This window comes from Pleurodeles waltl, chromosome 1_1, assembly GCF_031143425.1.
Source record: "Pleurodeles waltl isolate 20211129_DDA chromosome 1_1, aPleWal1.hap1.20221129, whole genome shotgun sequence".
Lineage (NCBI taxonomy): Eukaryota > Metazoa > Chordata > Amphibia > Caudata > Salamandridae > Pleurodeles > Pleurodeles waltl.
This window is the reverse complement of record NC_090436.1, coordinates 141,849,825-141,873,752: the sequence shown is the minus strand read 5'-3', so window position 1 is coordinate 141,873,752 and position 23,928 is coordinate 141,849,825. Positions and strand designations below refer to the sequence as shown.

The window sequence follows — 23,928 nt, the reverse complement described above, 5'->3', positions numbered from 1 at the left end:
CTTTATTCCTGAGTGTAGTTTTCCTTCTATGGTCACATTAGTCACACTGTTTAATTTAATTGGTTTGTATTGAAATTGTGTTTTATGGCTCTACCACATCCTATGCAGGGTCCAAAGATCCATTGGCCTCGGTAAACATTGATTCCGGTGAGTGATGAAAATGCTCCAGCAGGCTCATTCTGGTTTACCTCTAGGACTGCACCAAGCATGCAATAAACATGCACCACCATTGTGCTAAACTCAGTGTGGTAGGAACAGCAAATGGGTCCCTAAATTATGAAAAAGGATCATGAATCACTCCTGGGTTTTGCTGAAATCTTTAACTCTGGTGGAAATCCTACATATTGTTTTGCATGGGCTGTTGCATGACTACAGCTGAAGGCATAGTCCCATCGAACTACCTTGGATTCTGCATATTCTTCACAGAAGCCGCTAGTGCTAAGACTACTGATTATATCATCCCATTCTGTGCCATCAGATTCATATTCTGCTGCATTTGGGAAACCAATTGTAACAGACTCTTAAACCTATCTGGACTAAATTTACAATCCCATTTCCATTGGCCATGTTTATCACAGATGTGGCAAGGGTGATTTCTCATCTGTATGTTATTATTATTTTGATTAGACATGTTGTCAAAGTCTACTGCTCTGCCACAAGGGCCACCATTACCTCCTTGCACAATCTGAGCATCATTGCCCTGTGCATTTAGACCTTGCACACCAGCACAAGTACCATAAACAAAGCCCTGTGCCTGAAAACCGCCTTGACCCTCCCCCTTGGAAAAACTTTGCTTGAGCCACCATCAATTTCTCTTTTGTTGTTTCATTTTAGCATCACAACAATTACTTAAATACTTCATATATGCCAAAATATGATTCAATGATTTAGCCTGCCAACACATTACATTTTGCTAGATATGCAAACCAATTTCCACACGCAGTCCCTACACAAAAGACTAAATGAATCCAGAAACACCTTTTTGCAAGTTGTATGCAACTCCACTATGATGTATTTAAATCTGCGTCCTTCTCTAAAAATATGCATGTACTGATTCACCTCGATCTTCTGTAACTCTCATGATCTTCGATCAGTTTAGTTGTGTCTAGTGAACCTCTGTTTTCAAATGCTCACCTGATTATATTTTTCCATACCAACTGGAGAAGACTTATTTCCCACTGCACTATGGGATTTTATACTCAGTCCACAAATCACAAGTTAGAACATTAGAAAATAAAGCATCTAAAATCTGTCTAAAACACTTTTGAAACGGTTACAATCTTTTTTTACCTCTGTATACCACTTCTCAGGCTCTTCCCTGGGCTTAGTGAAATTATTTGTAAATGTATAAAGATCACTCCTTGACTAAGCTACATGAACAAATGCTCCTCCCTGCACTTCTCTCAGTTGAAACTCTTTTCAACTTTTTTTCTCTTTTTCAACACCCCAGGCTTACTAGATGGTTCCTTCCATTTTTTAAATACTTTGTCACATCCTCCCATTTTCTAATTGTGTCTAGTAATCTTATGAGGGTTTCTTGCAATGTTTTAGAATTCTGACTCATTAATTTATTTACAGTGTACCCTCTCTTATATAACTCACAAATTCCTTTTTTTTAAATCCAGTTTTAATTCTCTAGCAAAGTTTGTCAAATGCACAATGAGCACATCTTCCTGCTTCTGCAATCAAAAATGCCAATTCATTTTTATTATAGATTGACTTTGTGTCTTTATACCTTTGTTTTTGCCATTATTGCAAATTTCCTTTGAGTTTAAATGTATCAATGTCCACCATTTTCGTCTCATTGTGTGAAGATGAACTAGATACCATCTCATCATCTCATGAGAGAAGTGGCATAATGTTGATATTTCAATCTCTATTGTCACAAGCACATGAGCCCATCCTCAGGACCAGGAATGTTAATGGACTTTCATGACGACCCACAGTAATAAACAGCTTATCAAATAATTACAACAAAAAAACAGAATTACTAAAAGTATGCCTGGATGTGAATATAGGTGCCTGTGTAATTAAGTGGGAAACACACTTGTCGCACTGCAAACACACAGTGAAGGTATTGAAATTACTGATTATTCATGTGACAAATGTTCAAACTAATCCAAGTCTGGTATATGTCAGGATAATAGCATCATAATAGCATCATATAGGAGTGCCTGAAGAAAACAGTGATTACGGATGAATAACTGACTTCATAAGGTAGCGTCACATCCGTGAGTATATATCTTAAGAATTGTTTGATGTTTTAATCTAATTTAATGTTAAGCAATGGATAGTTGGCCACCATAATTACATGTTGATCTCACAATGCATCAATGTCAAACAATAGTCCAATTTGCTTGTTACCCTTGAAGTTCATGAAATACAAATATGTCCTTAACTGTCCCAATGAGTGTTTTGTGCCATTAGATAATAGAGATAAAGGGCCTGATTACAACTTTGGAGGAGGTGTTAATCCGTCCCAAAAGTGACGGTAAAGTGACAGATATACCACCAGCCGTACTACGAGTCCATTATATCCTATGGAACTCGTAATACGGCTGGTGGTATATCTGTCACATTTGGGACGGATTAACACCTCCTCCAAAGTTGTAATCAGGCCCTAAGTCATTCTAATGAGTTCTTTATACTCCTTTATACTCATCCATAATGGCAGCCACTGTTGACGCTCTAGTTGTAATCAACTGATCTTTGTTGCCCTTAAGTGTTTAAGTCAGAGCTGTGTGCACAGGTAGTTAGACAGTCTGTTTTAAATTGAGTTACCCATAGGTGATTAATATTTTTCCACATCAACACAAACTAATGGTTCTAATGATTGAACAAGGGGTCTGCTCAAATTAGTACACATCTTTACTTCCATGCAACATGACCACCATTGTTGACTAACTGGTTGCAGCACACTCTGTGTGCCGCCCTACATCCATTTATATACAACATGGCTCGCGAGCTGACTTTCTACCTGCCGGTATGCGAGGGTACAATGGACTGCTATTACTAGACAGTTCAGTGAAGGTAAAAGGATTCAGTTGATTTTTATCAACATAAGCATTTGCATTCTCTTAGGATTGATTTAACATTTGGTTATTTTTATTTTTCTAGCCTTCAAATGTAACATCCGAACGTAATAAGACTTTGTTTTTCCAGTTACGTTCGTAGTTTGCAAGTGAAATGATTGGGTTTTTTTCACAGAGAATCAATGGGAATTATGTTTAGACTACCTTTTTGTTCTTGGATTGTGTGGGACTTTGGTAACACAAATGGTGCTGAGCGCATTTACACACAGCAGAAGGTTACGGCCACAAGCATGAACAGGTTTTAATTTGAAATTTATCCAGTTCTTCACCCATAAAGTCACCATTGCCTCCAGGTGCCAGACTGTTGAAAATATTTTGCCCTTCAACATCGTGAATAAAGTACAAAAGTTTTATTTCCCTTCAGGTATATATCTGTGACCATTTTTAGCTCCAAGATTGTATTGAATGTTCTTGGCCAAAATAACCCATACAATGTCTGGATGTCCAGTCTCCCGAAGGACCAAAGGAGAGGCCCTGACACCAGCAAAAAGAGCAATTTTAGAAGGAAAAGGTAAAATACAGAAAAAAATAAAACACTCTTCGTTTGGGCTCAAACATAAATATGCAATGTCCAGATAATGTAAATAATGATGGGTAAACAATGATTCTTGTATTTCAGCAGGTGGTGCTGTGTTAACTACAGTGTGGAATTTAATTGCTGATTGTGGCCAGAAGAGGGTGCTGCCATGAACGTGATACCAGCTCATTACTAAGAGCCAGATTTAGAGTTTGGCGGAGGTTGTTCCTCCGTCACAAAGGTGACAGATATCCCGTCCGCCGCATTACGATCCCATTATAGCCTATGGAAATTGTAATGCAGCAGATGGGATATCCGTCAAGTATGTGATGAGGTAGCCCATCCACCAAACTCTAAATCATGCCCTGAATCTGTAATGGTGCTTCAGATGAAGGAATGATAAGAGAAGTGTTCTATAATAAATAATCCTTTAGCGGCACGCCCGTGACCTAACATTGTTTCTCCAGCTGCCTCCAAACACTTGTTCCTCAAAGTTTCACTCCACATCATAACATTAAGTTGGCATGAGAGACCTCTGCGCGAGGGAGATGCTGCAGAGTCTAGCAGAAATGATTTGTGGGCGTACCTGGGTGTGTCTGTCTGAAAAAGCTGGGGAATATGCAAATAAATTTGAAGTTGTGAATATTCACAAACAGTTTTCATGTACCTTCTCACCATATAAACATAGAAATTTACATTTGTCTCAGGCAAGAGTAAGTGGATTTATGGGCTGGTAAAACCTGGAGATCCCCAAAGGATGAAAGTAGTGGTTTTTGATGGGAAAACATATTTTCCTCATGAGGAAATAGAAGAAAAGTACAAGTGTGTTACCATTCCTCCACTTGATGATCATTCTTTATAGGTGATGACACCCATATTATTACTCCCATCATTTCTTCAAGGTAAAAGTGCCTTAAAATCTGTTTCCTAATCACAACTGTTTATTAATTCTAGGTATGTATGAATGTTATAGTTTGACACCATGTTTGGTATCCATCACAAATTGTGATCGTGTCTTTTAAGTTTCCATACTCATGTATTTGTATGTTGATAGTGTTTTAATAATAGCATAAAGAAACTGCCAAATGGTGAAAAAAATCTCATGAGTTTTCTCTCATATTACATTTTGACTTCCATGGAACTTACTGCCTTTCTACTAAGGCTGCAGACTGAGAACTTCCTGGCTTCCCATAAATATAAACTGGCCTTGGTGGCAACTCTGGGTTTTTTGTCTCCAACGTTCAGTTACGCGACAAAGGTTGTGCAATCCTCACAAAGCAAATATTTAAATACTTTGTTAGTGAAGGGAATTTATATATTGATGTCTATGTTTACAACATTAACTTTTTTTTTTTACAATTATTTCAATGTCATATGTTTTGTATTAGTTTGACTTAAAATAAAATAGTGCTTTATATTTCTTGTGTGTGTTCAATTGAAGGTCAAGCCCACCTCTTCTTCAGAAAACAGAATCCCATGCCAGACGAGGTTGCCAATTACCATTCACATGCCTTCATATCCTCAGAAACGTCTCAAAAACAAAAAACAAGCTTCATGAGGCACTTGATCTCACCCCGTCCCCCATCCTATCAATTAGGGTTTTGTCCCAACTATACAGAGATTGTCACCTTCTGGTGTGCCCCCTAAATATTGAATCAACAATATTCATTAGACAGACTATTGAGGATGGGATATTAAAAATAAAATATTGACAGATAAGTCTAGATTTTCTACATCTACATCCACATATATCTACAAGGTATGTAGATGTGGAGTTGGGAACAGTACTTCAATACACCCCTAAATGCGCTTACCTTTTGATATTTTGTCATTCAACATTCAGTCCTTGATATTTGTATGCCATGCTATTGTTGGTGTTAATATTCAGTAGAACAATCCATCATCAGTGGCAGTTCGCAGGGTGCAGAAGGGGCGGGTGGGATAAAAATTACATTAGTTTAGAAAAAAAAAAACACTTACTCCCTCGCTGTCTCTCCACTCTGCTCCTCCGTCTTCTTGCTGCAGGTACAGGCTTCCAGCCTTCCCTGCGGCCAATCCTGACGCTACTCAGAGTTCTCCCAGGCAGACTGAGAGACTGTGCATGCTCTCTCCAGCCCAGCAACTGTGCTCATGTGTGTTTGGCTGGCCCGAGACGGCCGGGCCAAACATGCATGCGTAGTGAGGGGGAGTGCTGTGCACGTCACCATAGTTTATTATCGTTCATGGTTTTGAGCTGCTGCAGTTGGAGGGGGTGACGCTCCTCTGCTCTAGTGGAAGAGCCATCCCTGTCCATCATCCTGGTAGTAAATGGTGTTCTACTCATTATATCAACCACTGATGATGGTAAACAATGTTTCTTGATGTTTTCTGACCAACTAATGTTGGTTGTGCTCCTATTTCTGTCTGAAAACTGTTTGTACACATAGAATCTGCTTCCTCAAAAAATTGGTGTTTTATGTGGTGTCCCACTCGGGACTTAACCCGTTCCCTTGTTCTTCAACCTATAGATGGAGCTAACTATTCGGCCAAAAAAACACTGATGTTCCCAAATACACGGATGGCGCCGGCACTCATTTTTCTGCTCCGGGCATTTTCTGCGAGCGAAAGACACATATGGGAAAGACGGAGGAAGAGAAAAACAATACGCTTCACAGAGGAAGAAAGCAGAAAGCTGCAGGAGCATGCTAAAAGGCAGGAGGTGGCTGTAAATGTGACCTGAGTTGGACATTTAGGGGCATATTTATACTCTGTTTGCACTGAAATAGCAGCATTTTTTTACGCTGTTTCAGCGCAAACTTAACTCTATATTTATATTTTGACACGTCTAGCGTCAAAATATTGGAGTTAAAGTAATTTTTTGCCTGTGGAACACCAGCCTGCGTGAATGAGATGCAAGGTAGGTGGTCCAGGGCAAAAAATTACTCTAAGGTCAATGTGTCTTATTTATCCTCCGGTGCAAAAATGGTGCACTGGAGGGAGGCAGGTCTAAAAAATGGTGCTAAACTTGCTTATCATCATTATTTAACGCCTGGGTCAGGGCAGCCATTAGGGGACCTGTGGGCCTATTTCTATGGTGGGACAGCATGGAATAAGTCCACAGGTGCCCTCCCCAGACCCAAAGGACAACCCCACCGGAAGGACAGCGGTGGATGGGGGACCCCATCCCAGGTAAGCAGAGGTAAGTATTTTTATTTATTTTTTTAAATGCCATTGGGGGCCCTGAAATGGGCCCCGACATATGGCACTGGGAGCACTGACCATGTCCAGTGGATCCTTGTCCCCTGTGCTGGCCATTGGGGTAGTGGGCATGACTCCTGTCTTTTTTGATAGGAGTCATGTGGTATGGTAGGTTTAGCGTCAAGAAATGACGCTAGGCTGGTTAGAGTTATCTTTTTTTACTCTAACCAGCCTAACACAATTTTTTGGTGCAAAACCCCCTTCTCCCATACCGCCACCCGACCCGGCTAACATCATTCTCCATCACGTTAGCCCACCTTTTGCGCCGGATTGCGCCATTCCATAAATAAGGCGCCCTGCCGGCGTCTTGGAATAGCGCTAGCCGGTGGCATAATTTTTGATAACGCAGTTTAGCATCAAAAAGTATAAATCAGGGACTTAGTGCTCGCACATTTAAATGCAGCAGCCGCGGGTTTCAGAAGAGAGCTTTGGGCACCGGCACGATTTTATTTACAAATTAAGCACTGAATAAAATATACAATGAAACACGCCATACACAAGATTAATTTTCAATTCATAGACAATCACATCTTTTTCAAGCATGATTGTTCATAAAGAGCTACTGCCGCATCCCTAATACTGTAAAATGTTGTGGTAACTGCTTCCGCTCAGGCACACTTCACAAATGTAACACAGCGTCCAATCCCCGACCTGAGTTAAATTCTGTAACCCTAAAAGACCCGCAAGTTATAACCTTGCTGCACACCCGCCTTTCACCTTCGTCAATGCCCAGAATCCTCATTTTAAGATAAATATTGACCTTAAAATGTATATGACTCTTAGCCAGAATAAATTCTTGGCTATGTGAATAGATCCTGACATTTTACCTAAATGTAAGACTCAAAGGCCCGATACTGTGGTACAGCCTCTTCTGCACGGAAAAATTAGTAAAGAATAAATAATCGTTTAGCAGTTTACAAAATTAATTAAAGTACAGTTCTGTGGCCCCCATTGGTGACTATTGATTTCGAAAAAGTTAAAATGTGTTGTTTCATGAATATTTCCAGTTTGGTGATATCCGATGGATATATTTATAGAGTAGTCCGGGTGCTTTGAAAGGTGTCCATATGCAGTTGTCCTTGCATCCACAATCAGGATCTTTTGTAGAATAAGGCCAAAGCCCGAGGTTGCGGCAATATTGCAATGCACTAAACAATAAAACAAGTAAAACGTTTTGATAGGTTTCAAATGCTATTTATGACTTTAACACAAACTGGGATTTATTTATTTGTTTTGCATTTTCCTATGGCGCTGTCAATCGTGTGGTTTTGCGCTCTCTAAAGTGAAACAGAGCTATGGAAATGGAAACCTCGATTTACATTCCAATAGCAGTCTGCAGTAAGCACAGCGAGGTAGATGGAAATTTAACATTTCACGAATATAGCAGTAAAAACGATGGGCCAATCCGTAACAAACTGAGAGCATCATATGAGTAAGGCAGATCAAGAGATGGAGGAAGGAGGTAATTGAAGTAAGAGGAGATCTGAAAGGGAGAGAGAGATCAAAGTGGAAGATGTACCGAGAATAAAAGTGGGACAGAAAGGAGCAAAAAAAGATGTCAGTGTAAGATCTAGATATTGGTTCCTGATTTGGATGTTGTTTGAAAATAAAGAGTTTCAGTTTTTGCAAAGTGTTAGGATGTCTCATTTTGGCTGGGAGTGAGTTCCAGAGAGATGGTGCTTCTCCAGTGAAGGATTGGGAGCTGGCTTTAGATGTTTGCCTTTGCTTCTCAGCTGTCTGGTTCCTCCTGACATTTTTAAGGTCATCTTTTGGATGCGGTTGATGGACAATTTGAATTTAATTCTCGTTTTACTGAGGTGCAGTTCTCTTATTACTGAGGTGGTCATATTTTATAGTTCCAGACAACAGTGAAGCCATAATACAGGATATCTATGAGACGTAAGAATTAGGACTTGGTAACTCACTTCACAGAGACCAACTGATCTCCTGGGTGGAGTCAATGGCCTGTTTGAATTCGATTATGGATTCTATAGGGAACACATGTAGTTCTCTTAATAGTGAAGTGGTCAAATGTTCCAGTTTCAGACAACAGTATTGCGATGAGAAGCAACACAAAGTACATTGTTGATGATTTTGGAAAAAAACTAAAAAAGCATGGTTTGTATGACTAGACATATGTCAGCTGCCATCAAGAAGGGTTTGCAAATAGTGTCACGCTAGCACATGGGTTCCCAACCTTTTGACTTCTGTGGACTTGACTTTATCATTACTGGAACCTGGGGACCCCCACTGAATCAATATTGGAATCTGGAGACACCCAACTGAGTCATTGCTAAAAGCTGGGGACCTTAGGCTATTAATAATATTTAATTTTCTAAGCAATTGTGGACGCCCTGAGGAGGGGTCCCTGGACCACAGGTTGGGAACCACTGTTTTAGCAGATTTCACAGTGTGATTGAACTTTGAGGGCAAATAGGGAGTGATCAATCCAGAACCTAAGGTACTGTATTTCATTGGATTGAATGGGATTAAAACCAACTGATTTTAATGCATTTGGACATTCCTTGTTGAAGGTGAATTCTTGGTTTCGCCAGAAAATGAATTTGGTTTTCCTAGCATTGGGTTTGAGAAAATGTTAATGCCATTCACTCTTAACGTTTCCGAAGGCAGACTTTCAAGTTTAGGATATGTTGGAGGAAGTTAGCTTCCATGAAGAGCAGAGTGTCTTTGGAGCACTAGTGACTCCTTATGTGAATTTCCCACATTAGGCTCCTTGTAAAGACTAAACACATAGGTGCGATTATAGAACACTAAGGGCCTCATTTACAAGGCATTGTTCCGGTGGCGCAATGCCCTGCTCTCTATTTACAAAGCAGCTTTAAGCCACTTTTTGTGTCTACTAAGTTGAAACAATTGTCTTATGAGAAATGTATTCAGAGAATTAGGTATACCAAATGATTACTCATATACCACAAAAGTAATTCAGCAAGGATTTCTTCATTAGTCAGATGTATTTAACACACTGTTGTGTTGACCCAGATTTGTTTCTCAGAACCTACATGTCAATAATCTCACAAGAATTTTGTATTATTATTATTACAAAAGTTGTATAGGTCATAAAGCATGAACATCTCCAACACCAGACTGCCTCTTCAATTGATTTTGCAATCTATAGCTAATGAAAGAACCATACGCACTGCCCATTTTACAGGCCTACTTTTCTTTTAAATTATACAGATATTTGAGAAGGCACATTCCAGCTAATTATTTATAGATGTGTATGTTAGGATCCAACAGGATGTATCAGTGAAGATGCAGTTACCGCTTCATACAGTTAATCAACATCATATAACTTTTGGATGATGGGAGAACACAGCAGGTGGCTAAGTGCACAGTTGCAGATTGCAGCAACGGAGATAGTCATTTAAGGATGGATTCTGCTTTTGTTATGGTGTTGTTTCGGGTTGCGCTGCTAGGGACTTGCATTGTTATGACCCGATGATCAGGACATAAAGTGCGCCTGCTCGGTAGACTGTTCGTGGAGCAGCATGAGTTCGATGTGGAGATGGAGAGGTGGGCCGAATCACCACAGAGCTGGGACTTTGCTAAACTCAAATATCCAAAGGATTTTGTGTTTGCCTTATGCCGGGTGTAGCGCTGAATAGCGATAAATGAGGTTCTGGAATTGCTCATGTTGTTAATGCCTCAGACCACGGTGATCCCGGTTTGCCTGGAACCTGGTTGCTCCCTCTAGATATAACAAGAGCCCCATTAAACAGGAGTGAGGGGGAACAGAAGCTTCTAAGGGATGTCTGCTGTGTGGAAAGAGCCTGCAGAGACAGAGGAGGTAGGTCTCCTACATTCACGTTAGGTACTCCCTAAGGACCCATAGCAGAACAGAACAAGTAGTAGGGGCTAAACAAGGAAAGATATTTACACATTCTCAGGCCTCCTTAGCACCCCTTGAGGGTAACTTGCTACAGACACATCTTAAGCCCGGATCCATACCTCGGCCCAACTCATATTCTTCAGCTGATACGTTGGCATCCCTTCCCCCGTGTCAGACAGCGGTGGGGTAAGAAGGTGAGGAGCCAGAATTTGACAGGTAAACAAACATCCTCCCTTAACTCCTTCTTTAGAGTTATGTGTAAAAAAAATGCAGCTCCTCCAGACCAAGGTATATCGTGTATAAAGTCTACTGAGAACGTCCCTGAGCAAGACCAACAATCTGCAGTAAGACAACAAGCAAACACACTGCCAGTCGGTCTGGGTTTAAAGTGAACCAAATTATGTGGGACTCCAGCGATAATCAAATGGGTGACCAGGAAAGCCAGTATGCCGTACAAGGGGTTTAAACACAGAATAGATTTGTTGCCTTGAGTATTCTGGTATATGAGGGTAGAGGAGCCACAAACAAGGATGGCAAAGGTGATTGGGAGGGATACATCAGGCCCCAAAGCATCCACGGACATGAGGGAGAATGAGAACGTAAACAACTTTGAGACCCTAATAATAGGGTTGCGAACAAAGATTCATAAAAGGATTGAGACCTCTGAAAATAATCAGAAGGAGATTCAAAGTATATGCCACACACTAGAAGTGTAGTTGGATAAGCTAGTGCAGCAGACAACTGCTTTAGAGGTGAAAGTAGGTGAGATGAGCAAAGAACTTACAGCCGGTACTTCCTAGATACAAACACTAAAAAGGCAAAATCAGAGCTTATTGGAGGACTTTAAGAGATTGGAGAACCACCCACATCGAAATATTTTGAAAATATTGAATGTTCCAGATGAATTAGAGGGAGAGGACTTGAGGGATTTTGTTATTCAATTTTGTAGAGAGAAGATCCTAAGCAGTAAGATAGATCTAGGCTTGGAGAGCGAGAGATCCAACACATGCATAGAGACACCTTTAAATTGAAGGAAGGGTGGAGGAGACCCAGAAAAATGTTGCTGAATTTTTTGGTGTGCAGATATTAGGACTTGCAATGAAGTCTAGAACGTTGATTGTGGGGGAGAACATGTGCAGCGTTAGATCAGATATAAGCAGAGTAACAGAGTGGAGACAGTAGGAGTTGGGCCAAAGAATGGAGGAGATGGTGAAATTTGGGGCTAAGGTACAAGTGAGATTCCCTGCTATGTTAAAAGTAATGCGGAACAACGAGGTACATACAAAAAGGACAGTATGTCAGACTAGTGAGCTGATAAATCAAATGCATGCAACGTGTCAGAAAGGCAGCTAAAACTAGGAAGACGTTTGAAGGTCCTCACAGTTAGACAATGTGCTACATGAAGTCCCTTTATTTTGCTAAGATCCATATCGGCAAACTGCAAATGCCATTTAGTGTAGGGTGGGTTTCTCAGGGGATGGGGTGTATAGGATGCATAGGGTGCACTGGGTGGGGAGCAGTTGGGAGAAAAGACAAAAAAATATGGTCCTCATTTTTTATGATTGCAAAATTAATAAAGCTAGCCTTGTGGTTTGCCTACTTGCACTGCGGATTAGGTAATAGACTCCGCATATGGCGGTCTGTTTAAATGGTGTGTTGACCATATTCTTTGAGATAGGATGAAGCAGATCCAGTAATTAACTTGGAATGTTAATGGGTTGAGGACAAAGCGGAAGCAGAGTTTAATCTTGCAATACCTCCAAAATAGTACTACACAAATTTGTATATTACCGGAGACACATCTTACCTTAGGGGAGAGTAAGCTCTTGTTCGGAAGGCAAAGGTGAATACAGCATATGGTATGCACGGATCAGTCAAACTGTTTAAAGGGCGTCGCACTCATAGTAAGGAAGAACGCAGCATTAGATCTGTTAAAATAAAGGACAGACATATCGGGTAGATGGGTTGTTGCAACACTCAAGTGTGATGCACATCAGTTTACTTGTGTGGGGTTTTATGGGCCAAACTAAGATGATACAGGGCGACTGGATACATTATGGGTGGTCATTGTGGAATTTCCCTGCCTCAGATAATATCCTGATAAGCAATGCCATCAATGTCACCCACATCTCAGCTCACTGCTCTGATCATTCAGATTTTCTGCAACTACGCAAATACGCAACTATCAGGGGCCATATTGGAGGGGAGATGGACAGTGGATAGAGCACTGTAAACAGATCAAGGGATCGTGCTAAAACTTAGACAGTACACTATGTTTTTTAAAGGGGAATGATGGCACTGCTGTGCCTGTTATGGTGTGGGATGCCTTTAACGCATATATGCAAGGGATTTTGTGTAACATAGGTCTGTTAAATTCAGAAAGTTGTGAGAAGAAGTAACAAAAAGAGAAGAAGATATTGGGAAGGTAGAGAAACCTATGTTAAAGGCGAACTCCATGGTGGAGTTTCAAAATATATGTTACGAGTTGGTTAAGAAACAAGACGTCCTGAAGAAATTGATTGAGGGGAGGGAAAGAGCTAGGTGGCAGACGTTTCATTTAACAACCAACAGCGATAGAGAGATGCGTGGCCAGATGCACACTCAGAAAGTAAGAACTGATAGGGAAAGGAATTATATTAGTAAACTTCCCCTGAAGGAGACCAATCAATTAGCCAAAGTACAGCAAAAATTTAGTTTTTAAAAAAAAAAAAATAGGAAAAAAGGGCTGCAGAAGAAGGCTGGTGGTTTTTTTGCTGAAAATGGTATCAACAAAGGGTTTGCGGTGGTAAAATCACCATCTTCCCAGCTTTCAGGAGCAGGCAGAGTTAAATTAGAAAACCCAATTTTTCAACACAATTTTGACATTTTACTGGGACATATCCCATTTTTACTATTTTGTCTGCTTTCAGCTTCCTTCCAGTTAGTGACAGATGGGTGAGAAACTAATTCTGGATCCCAGAAAGCTAAACATTTCTGAAAGTAGACAAAATTCTGAATTCAGCAAGGGGTCATTTGTGTAGATCCTACAAGTGTTTCCTACAGAAAATAACAGCTGAAATAAAAGAATATTGAAATTGAGGTAAAAAAACAGCCATTTTTCTCCACATTTTACTCTGTAACTTTTTCCTACGATGTCAGATTTTTAAAAGCAATATACTGTTACGTCTGCTGGACTCTTCTGGTAGCAGGGATATTTAGGGCTTGTAGGTTAATCAAGAACCGTAGGTGCCCAGAGCCAATAAATGAGCTGCACCTTGAAATGAGTTTTTATTTTATACTGGGTATGCTGAAATATAAAAAGTGTAAAATAGGTATCAAGAAAACCTTTGTATTTCCAAAATGGCCACAAGATAAGGTGTTGAGAAGCAGTGGTTATTTGCACATCTCTGAATTCCAGGGTGCCCAAACTAGCATGTGAATTACAGGGCATTTCTCAAATAGACGTCTTTTTTACACACTGTGTTCCATTTGGAAGGAAAAAATGTAGAGAAAGACAAGGGGCAGTAACACTTGTTTTGCTATTTTGTGTTTCCGTAAGTCTCCCGATAAAAATGGTACCTCACTTGCATGTGTAGGCCTAATGCTCGCGACTAGAAACACAAAATGGACACATCACATTTTTTACATTGAAATCTGACATGTTCTTTGCAAAGTGCATAGCTGCAGATTTTGGCCTCTAGCACATTTTTTAAAACAAGACACCTAGGGGAATCCAAGATGGTGTGACTTGTGGGGCTCTGACCAGGTTCTGTTACCCAGAATCCTTTGTAAACCTCAAAATTTGGCCAAAAAAAAAAAAACTTTTTCCTACCATTTCGGTGACAGAAAGTTCTGGAATCTGATAGAAGCCACAAATTTCCTTCTACCCAGCGTTCTCCTAAGTCTCCCGATAAAAACGGTACCTCACTTGTGGGGGTATGCCTAGCGACCACGACAGGAAATGCCCCAAAACACAACATGGACACATCACATTTTCACAAAGAAAACAGAGCTGTTTTTTGCAAAGTGCCTATCTGTGGATTTTGCCCTCTAGCTCAGCCGGCAACTAGGGAAACCTAGCAAACCTGTGCAGTTTTGAAAAGTAGACACCTAGGGGAATCCAAGATGAGGTGACTTGTGGGGTTCTGACCAGGTTCTGTTACCCAGAATCCTTTGCAAACCTCAAAATTTGACCACAAAAACACTTTTTCCTCTCATTTCGGTGACAGAAAGTTCTGGAATCAGAGAGAAGCCTCAAATTCCCTTCCACCCAGCATTTCCCCAAGTCTCCCGATACAAATGGTACCTCACTTGTGGGGGTAAGCCTAGCGCCCGCGGCAGGAAAGGCCCCAAAACACAACGTGGACACATCACATTTTCACAAAGAAAACAGAGCTGTTTTTTGCAAAATGCCTAGCTGTGGATTTTGCCCTCTAGCTCAGCCGGCACCTAGGGAAACCTAGCAAACCTGCCCAGTTTTTAAAAGTAGACACCTAGGGGAATCCAGGATGGGGTGACTTGTGGGACTCTGACCAAGTTCTGTTACCCAGAATCCTTTGCAAACCTCAAAATTTGACCACAAAAACACTTTTTCCTCTCATTTCGGTGACAGAAAGTTCTAGAATCAGAGAGAAGCCTCAAATTCCCTTCCACCCAGCATTTCCCCAAGTCTCCCGATACAAATGGTACCTCACTTGTGGGGGAAGGCCTAGCGCCCGCGACAGGAAATGCCCCAAAACACAGCGTGGACACATCACATTTTCCCTAAGAAAACATAGTTGTTTTTTGCAAAGTACCTAGCTGTGGATTTTGCCCTCTAGCTCAGCCGGCAACTAGGGAAACCTAGCAAACCTTTGCATTTTTGAAAACTAGACACCTAGGGGAATCCAAGATGGTGTGACTTGTGGGGCTCTGACCAGGTTCTGTTACCCAGAATCCTTTGCAAACCTAAAAATTTGGCCACAAAAACACTTTTTCCTCTCATTTAGGTGACAGAAAGTTCTGGAATCTGAGAGGAGCCACAAATTTCCTTCAACCCAGTGTTCCCCCAAGTCTCCCGATAAAAATGGTACCTCACTTTTGTGGGTAGGCCTACTGCCCGCGAAAGGAAATGCCCCAAAACACTATCTGGACACATCAAAATTATCAAATACAAAACTACCTGTTTTTGCGGGTGGGGTGCACCTGCGTTTTTGGTCCTGGGCTCAGCAGCCATCTAGGGAAACCTACCATACCCAGACATTTCTGAAAAATAGACACCCAAGGGAGTCCAGGGAGATGTGACTTGCGTGGATCCCACATTGTTTTCTTACCCAGAATCCTCAGCAAATCTCAAATTTGGCTAAAAAAATCACATTTTAATCACATTTCTGTGTGGGATCACCACACCGGGACAAATTTCATACCACTCAACTTTCCCCTCAGTCTCCCGGTAAAAAATATACCTCATTTGTGTAAGTAGGCCAAGTGCTTGTGACAGGAAAGAGACAAAAAACATGTTGAAATTGAGGGGGAACCAAAGCGGGTCCAAAAGGGCAGTTTGGAAAAAATACATTTTTAGGCTGACAAGTGCAGCAGAATTTTTATCGGTATAGATGAGACAATGCTGGGTGGTAGGAATTTTGTGGATTCCTGCAGATTCCAGAAGGTCCCATCACAAAAATGTGGGCAAAATGTGTGATTTCCAGCAAAGTTGGAGGTTTGCAGGGCAATGTGGGTAAGAAAATGGTGCGGGGTGCATGTGAAACACAGCACCCTGGAATCACCCAGATGTTTAGTTTTCAGATGTGTCTAGGTCTTGTGGATTTTTCTACATGGCAGCGTCCCAAAGTCCATAAAGTGCAGCCCTCACCATTCCAAGTGGGACGATTTTGAGAGTTAGCCATGCTCTCATGGCCCAAATGTAAAACCAAAACCCAAAATAATCAAACGTCCTCTTGCTTGCCATGGGATAAGATGTTTTAGTGTGCGGGGAGAGGTGAAAGACTGTTACCGCCTTCAGTTGGAGGTGGGGGTATAACCAGGCCCATACTGGTTGGTAGCCACCACACCACTATATATTTTTTTTAATCCCCTGGCATCTAGTAGACTTTCTGCCCCCCACCCCCAGGGTGTGGATCAGGGGTAATTGCCCCATCTGCCCACTGGTGGGCAGAACAACTTTGGCCCCATTTATTTGGGGTGGGGGTATGGCCATATCCCTACCCTCTTATTTTGTAAAAAAACACCTTCCAAAAATAGACCAATCTGCCCCCAAGGGGGGCAGATATGGCCAACAGTAATGTGCCCCCATGGGCAGTGACCCTTACCCAATGCTTATTTCCTTACCCAAGGGGCTGCCCCTAAAGAAAACACACACATACACACACACCAATTCCTGGTGCCTAAGTGGATACTGCCCCCAATGGGGGCAGAAATGGCCTAAAATAAATTTGTCACCCCAGGGAAGTGACCCTTGCCTAATGGGTCGCTCCCCTTGCGTGATATTGGTGCACAAAAAGAATCCCCGGTGCCTAGTGGTTTCTGCCCCCCTGGGGGGGCAGATCGGCCTAGTAGAAATACGCCGATCTGCCCCCAAGGTGAGCAGAAATGGCCTAAAATAAATAAAATAAGCCGATCTGCCCCCAAGGGGAGCAGAAATGGCCTAAAATAAATTTGCCCCCCAGGGGAGCGACCCTTGCCTAAGGGGTCACTCCCCATCCGTGATATTGGCGCAAAAACAAAATCCCCAGTGCCTAGTGGTTTCTGCCCTCCTTCGGGGCAGATCGGCCTAATAGAAATATACCGATCTGCCCCCAAGGGTAGCAGAAATGGCCTAAAATAAATTTGCCCCCCCAGGGGAGCGACCCTTGCTTAGGGGGTTGCTCCCCTTGCGTGAAATTGGCACAGAAAAAAAACCCCGGTGCCTAGTGGTTTCTGCCCTCCTTGGGGACCGAATGGCCTAACAAAAATCGGCCGATCTGCCCCCAAGGGGGGCGGAAATGGCCTAAATATAATTTGCCCCGTAGGGGAGTGACCCATGTCTAAGGAGTCATTCCACACCTCTAAAAAACAAAACAAACAAAAAAAATGATCCCTGGCGCCTAGAGGTTTCTAGCCACCGGGGGCAGGCTGGCCTAATAACAATAGGCTGATGTGCCCCGGGGGGGGCAGAAAAGGCCTAGAAATAAATTGCCCCCCTGGGGAGCAACCCTTGCCCAAGGGGTTGCTCCCCTTATGCCAGTTTCGGTTGCTAAAATAAATCCCTGGTGTCTAGTGGGCATTTCAGAAGCTCTGAAAGAGACTTCAAAGGGAAGGAAAGTCTTTTCCTTCCCTTTGAAGTCTCTCAGGCCCCCATCACATGATCGGAAGAGAAATGTTGAGCGTTTCTCTTCCGATTGCGCTGGATGCTGATCTTCAAGCGCAATGGGGATGTGGCCTCTGGTGAGGTCAGCGCAACGTCATTAAACATCTCTGGAGGGGTTGGGGGGTTGGGGTGGAAGGGGAAGGGCTTCCCCTTACATCCCTGCCTCGGGGGCGTGGGAAGGAAGCCCACGGAGCTAGTGCTCCCTCCGAGCTCCAGGCTGAGGACGTCATAGTTACGTCCGCGGCACAGGAGCACTGTGCCGGTGGACGTAACCATTACGTCCCTGGCACAGAAGGGGTTAAAATGTTGTATAGGAACCCATAGGCACAGATTTTAGTTAACAACTCCAAAGGACAGGTTACGAATTAGTGGAGGGATGAGTCAGTGATGTCCCCTCTCCCCAGTCCTCTTTGGTTTATATATAGAACCCCTGGCACAGGCTTTTAGAAAGGAAGAGGGGATTATTCAATTTCAATCTTTAAACTATAAAAATAAAACAGCACTATCTGCAGACGACGTCATATATACTAAAGATCAAGTAGTAACTATCCCAAGGATGGAGAAACAAAAGGAGGAATTGGTGCCTTCTTGGGCTATCAGATAAACAAATCGAAAACTGAGGTCATGAGATGGAATTTACCAGAGTACTCTGGTAAAGCACAGTCTTCAATAAAGTATTTCAGCATAATAATTGTAAATAAATTAGAAGATTTGTCAACGGTTGACCTTAAAAGGGTGGTAAGTGTGGTTAAAGTCACGCTTAACAAACAGGTGAAGCTCCCCTTGACAACTTTTTGGCCACGCAAACGTGATAAAAATGGGGGTGCAGCCAAAATCGACATATCTCTTCAACAACATACCTTTGTCCTTTCTGAAAGTCTACGTATCAAAGATACAAGGTATGATCAGCAGTTTTGTAGGGGCAAATAAGAGTATCCTGCTTAGTTGGAAAAAGCTAAGGAAGAAAGTAGAGAAAGGGGGGTGAGCCCTACAGGATTTTTAGGGGTAAGGTCTGGCTTTTCAGTTAAAAAACAGTAGAATGCTTCTTTCTGCACAGATAATTCATGTAGAGGTAGGATGGTCTCAGCCTTCTTACATATATTAGATTATGAGGGTTTTTTGCATAAGTTTGGGGAATCAAGATTTTTCAAGAAAGTGTGGCTGAAAGTGCTTCGGCCAGCACTGGAACTATGGTGCAATATGAGGAAAGCTCCTGGTACAAGCTATTTTGGCCAGTTTTCCCTGATCTGGGGTTCAGCAGGCACCCTGCTCTGTTTAATGTATAAACTAAGCTTTCCTTTAAGAGAAGCTGGTTTGAGGTGTTGGTGTCAGTCGCTGGAAAGGTCTCTGAATAGATAGTGAAGTGGGAGGCGATGACAGAGGTTACACTGGGCGGTGTTGTCAGATACAAGTATTGTCATTTAGATCTCGGTGGCATGCATCCATAGGTTTACCTGACGATGTTGTGGGTGTTTGAGGAAAGAATAGAAGAGGTGTCTCTGTGGTATTGGGAGCTGTTGAAAGCGGGTGTCTCTGGGGTATTGGGAGCTGTTGAAAGCGGGTGTCTCTGGGGTATTGGGAGCTGCTGAAAGCGGGTGTCTCTGGGGTATTGGGAGCTGTTGAAAGCGGGTGTCTCTGGGGTATTGGGAGCTGTTGAAAGCGGGTGTCTCTGGGGTATTGGGAGCTGTTGAAAGCGGGTGTCTCTGGGGTATTGGGAGCTTTTGAAAGCGGGTGTCTCTGGGGTACTGGGAGCTGTTGAAAGCGGGTGTCTCTGGGGTATTGGGAGCTGTTGAAAGCGGGTGTCTCTGGGGTACTGGGAGCTGTTGAAAGCGGGTGTCTCTGGGGTACTGGGAGCTGTTGAAAGCGGGTGTCTCTGGGGTACTGGGAGCTGTTCAAAGCGGGTGTCTCTGGGGTATTGGGAGCTGTTGAAAGCGGGTGTCTCTGGGGTACTGGGAGCTGTTGAAGGCGGGTGCCTCTGGGGTATTGGGAGCTGTTGAAAGCGGGTGTCTCTGGGGTATTGGGAGCTGTTGAAAGCGGGTGCCTCTGGGGTATTGGGAGCTGTTGAAAGCGGGTGTCTCTGGGGTATTGGGAGCTTTTGAAAGCGGGTGTCTCTGGGGTACTGGGAGCTGTTGAAAGCGGGTGTCTCTGGGGTATTGGGAGCTGTTGAAAGCGGGTGTCTCTGGGGTACTGGGAGCTGTTGAAAGCGGGTGTCTCTGGGGTACTGGGAGCTGTTGAAAGCGGGTGTCTCTGGGGTACTGGGAGCTGTTGAAAGCGGGTGTCTCTGGGGTATTGGGAGCTGTTGAAAGCGGGTGTCTCTGGGGTACTGGGAGCTGTTGAAAGCGGGTGCCTCTGGGGTATTGGGAGCTGTTGAAAGCGGGTGTCTCTGGGGTATTGGGAGCTGTTGAAAGCGGGTGCCTCTGGGGTATTGGGAGCTGTTGAAAGCGGGTGTCTCTGGGGTATTGGGAGCTGTTGAAAGCGGGTGTCTCTGGGGTACTGGGAGCTGTTGAATGCAGATGGCAAAAGCACCAAGAGCCTGCACTTACATGGGAAGGACATCTGCCAGTGCTCGAGCATCCTAGCTTATGGCTTTGAAACTTCTTTATTCCTCGGTTAAAGCTGCTACATTAAAGAAGAATCCTTTTTATACTATTCACGGAATCTCAATGACACCGAGCAGGATCAGCAGGTTTGCGAGAAACGTGGTTTCAAGCTGTGGGAGGAGTGGTGAGCTGAAGGCTGGCAATATTGACATGTTTATGAATCGCCCAAAGCTTTACAAATTTTTAGGAAGAAGTAAGTGATACTCTTTCAGAGATATTGGGACATACTGTCAAGGTAAGCCTGTAGCTGATCTTTTTCAGTATGGATTTTGAGACTGTAACGCACACACAGAATGAGGGCAAAGTTTTTTTTCCTTATGATTCTCCTGCCTAGAAGAGAAATATGTCAGAGGTAGATGCATCCTTCTCCACCAGGCTGCAACGACTGGCTCAAGTCTGTGAGGAAAATAAGCAGACTGGAACTAGGACTCAGACCAACAAAGACAGTACATGATGTATGGACGAAATTTAAAGCATGGCTAGTTAAACACTTACATAAACACATATTGGTCTCATGATTAGACCAAGATTGGCATGGGAGACCTAGACCCTGGGTCATCGGGGCCTCGCTAGCCCAGCAAGTCTTAAGGAGACAGACTGTCAGACTCTTTTCCGATAGCACAATGTGAGACCACCACGTTCTGGTAAATGAGGACTAACAAAATATATACACAGATATATATATATCTTTTTTTTTTTTAAACAGATAACTTGATAAATGTAGACATTCCAAGTGGGCAATATTACATATATCCAAAACCAATGTGCATTTGCTAGTGTAATTATGATTCTTTGTTCTGGGCCCTTCGCAGGATGAAACAATGTTCTATTTTTGTGATTTTCTGCTTCAGTACTCTGTACCAATGGAGTCAAATCAGACCCACAAAGATCAGATAAGGTTGTTCACTATCCTCCTTTAGTTTTTACTTTAGAGCTTGAGTTTGAGTAAATGGAAATTACATACAATGGGAAAATAAAATTGAAGAAATACAATGTGAATTTATATTATTTGCTGATGCTTTTCTAGTATCTCTCACCTCTCCTAGATCTTCTACTCAATTAGACTTTCAGGTCCTTTTCAGGTTACACTTTTAATTGAGCCAAGTTTAAAGCTGTACTTCTATCATGTGAATCAATTTCCAATTAAAGGAATTTTGTTTTGATGAGTGACTGCTTCCAGTATTTACAGATATCCCATGGTGGCAAACCTAGGAACCTCATCTTATTCAATATAAATTTAGTGCTAAAGATATTCATGAATTTGTAAGGTAGATAGGGTAAAGTTGGGTTAACCTTATGGGCAAAATTAAGTGACAATAAAATGTGGCTTTTGCCCACCTGTTTATATGTTGTTATGCAACTCTCTATCAGGTATTCTAATACAGGTTTAAGACAATGTGTACACATTTTCCATAGGTTGAGATCAAAAGCCTAAAACCTCTGTTAACAATTAAAATTTCCTGTTGATAGGGAAGGGTTTTTTCCTTGATGTTCGGTTGTATCATAAAAATGAATATACTACATCAAGCGAGATGTTATCAGCGGAATATATAGAAGCGCTCAAATGGCTTTAAATTTAACAATAGATTGTAGTCTCAAAATGCCTATATGCACTTGCAGTATCAAGTATGCTAATGTGGTTCAACTTACTGTTAACAAACACAACCCAACGGATTGTTCATGGACTGTCTAATGAGTAAAAAAATATATTTCTATATCCGTCAGAAGCTTACCATCTAGTACAATCACTAGCTCAAATTTGCTAAATGAATCCTTTCAGTGGATGCAATCTTCTAAAGAAATCACAGATGGTCCAATAAAAGTAGGTCTCAAGCTTTGTGGCACATTTTATTGCTTTTAAAGACTCGCCTTAAACAATGGTGCTCCACAACACTGAAGGTAATCTCTTACAATATATGTGCCACAGGAGGTAATCTGAAGGATAACTCTCTTGCCATTCGCCATCAACTATAAGATATCTGTAACCAGAGAAATAGCTCTGCTGTCAAGTCTGACCCTATACTATTTGTGTAATCTCAGAAATTCTTTGCTGTAATATATGTGTACCAGGCTTAATGACATGAACCTTGATGGCTTCAAACCTTAACTTTTACCAAATACCGAGTTACTTGTATTCACCCTGGACATCAACCTTACCCTCAAGGAGCACATTGTCAAAACAACCCAATACAGCCTCATACCAGCTATCTCTTTTAGAGAAAGACAAAGGGGCATATTTATACTCCGTTTGCGCCGAATTTGCGTCGTTTTTTTCGACGCAAATTCGGCGCAAAACGAACGCCATATTTATACTTTGGCGTTAGACGCGTCTAGCGCCAAAGTATGAAGAAAGAGCGTAATTTTTTTGCGTGAACGCCTTCCTTGCGTTAATGAGATGCAAGGAAGGCGTTCCCGTCTACAAAAATGACGGCGACGCAAATGCGTCGTATTTATACTCCCGGGCAAAAATCACGCCCGGGAGGTGGCGGGTCAAAAAAACCTGCATTTGCGCCTGAATTTAACGCCTGGGTCAGGGTAGGCGTTAAGGGATCTGTGGGCTCAGAATGAGCACACAGGTGCCCTCCCCTGCCCCCAGGGACATCCCCTGCCACCCCTGCCCACCCCAGGAGGACACCCAAGGATGGAGGGACCCATCCCAGTGAAGTACAGGTAAGTTCAGGTAAGTATAATTTTTTTTTTTTTTTTTTTTTTTTGTGGCATAGGGGGGCCTTATTTGTGCCCCCCTACATGCCACTATGCCCAATGACCATGCCCAGGGGACACAAGTCTCCTGGGCATGGCCATTGGGCAAGGGGGCATGACTCCTGTCTTTACTAAGACAGGAGTCATGAAATGGCGTCTGGGCGTCGAAAAAATGGCGCAAATCGGGTTAAGACGATTTTTTAGCGTCAACCTGACTTGCGCCATTTTAAGACGCCCTAACGTCATTTTTTCCCAACGCCGGCGCTGCCTGGTCTACGTGGTTTTTTTCCACGCACACCAGGCAGCGCCGGTCTGATTGCGCCGTCTAATGCCATTCCATAAATACGGCGCCCGCATGGCGCTTCAGAATGGCGTTAGACGGCGCAAAATTTTTTGACGCTAAACTGCGTTAGCGCAGTTTAGCGTCAAAAAGTATAAATATGGGCCAAACTGTTTCTTCTAGAAAGTGACTTCAGAACTGATCTTTAATCCCCCATTCTCTTGCATCTGGAAGGTGGTAACACCTGCTCCATGGCCTCCACAATGGCACCCCTTAAGGACATCCTACATGCTGCAGCATGTCTCATCCAGTGCCTAAAGAAATA

General features: G+C 42.6%; 1 protein-coding gene across 1 annotated transcript; it reads right to left on the bottom strand.

Annotated features, from left to right (window-relative positions):
- Positions 1–19,421: 19,421 nt before the first annotated feature.
- Positions 19,422–20,594, bottom strand: LOC138293106 (proteoglycan 4-like). Its single transcript, XM_069232164.1, has one exon. It carries the CDS (start codon positions 20,592–20,594, stop codon positions 19,422–19,424), a length of 1,173 nt encoding a protein of 390 aa, XP_069088265.1.
- Between the last annotated feature and the right edge of the window lie 3,334 nt (positions 20,595–23,928).

What these genes read in the sequence shown, in the direction of transcription:
- LOC138293106 (XM_069232164.1), bottom strand. Translation starts at nt 20,594, where the DNA reads ATGCTCGAGCACTGGCAGATGTCCTTCCCATGTAAGTGCAGGCTCTTG.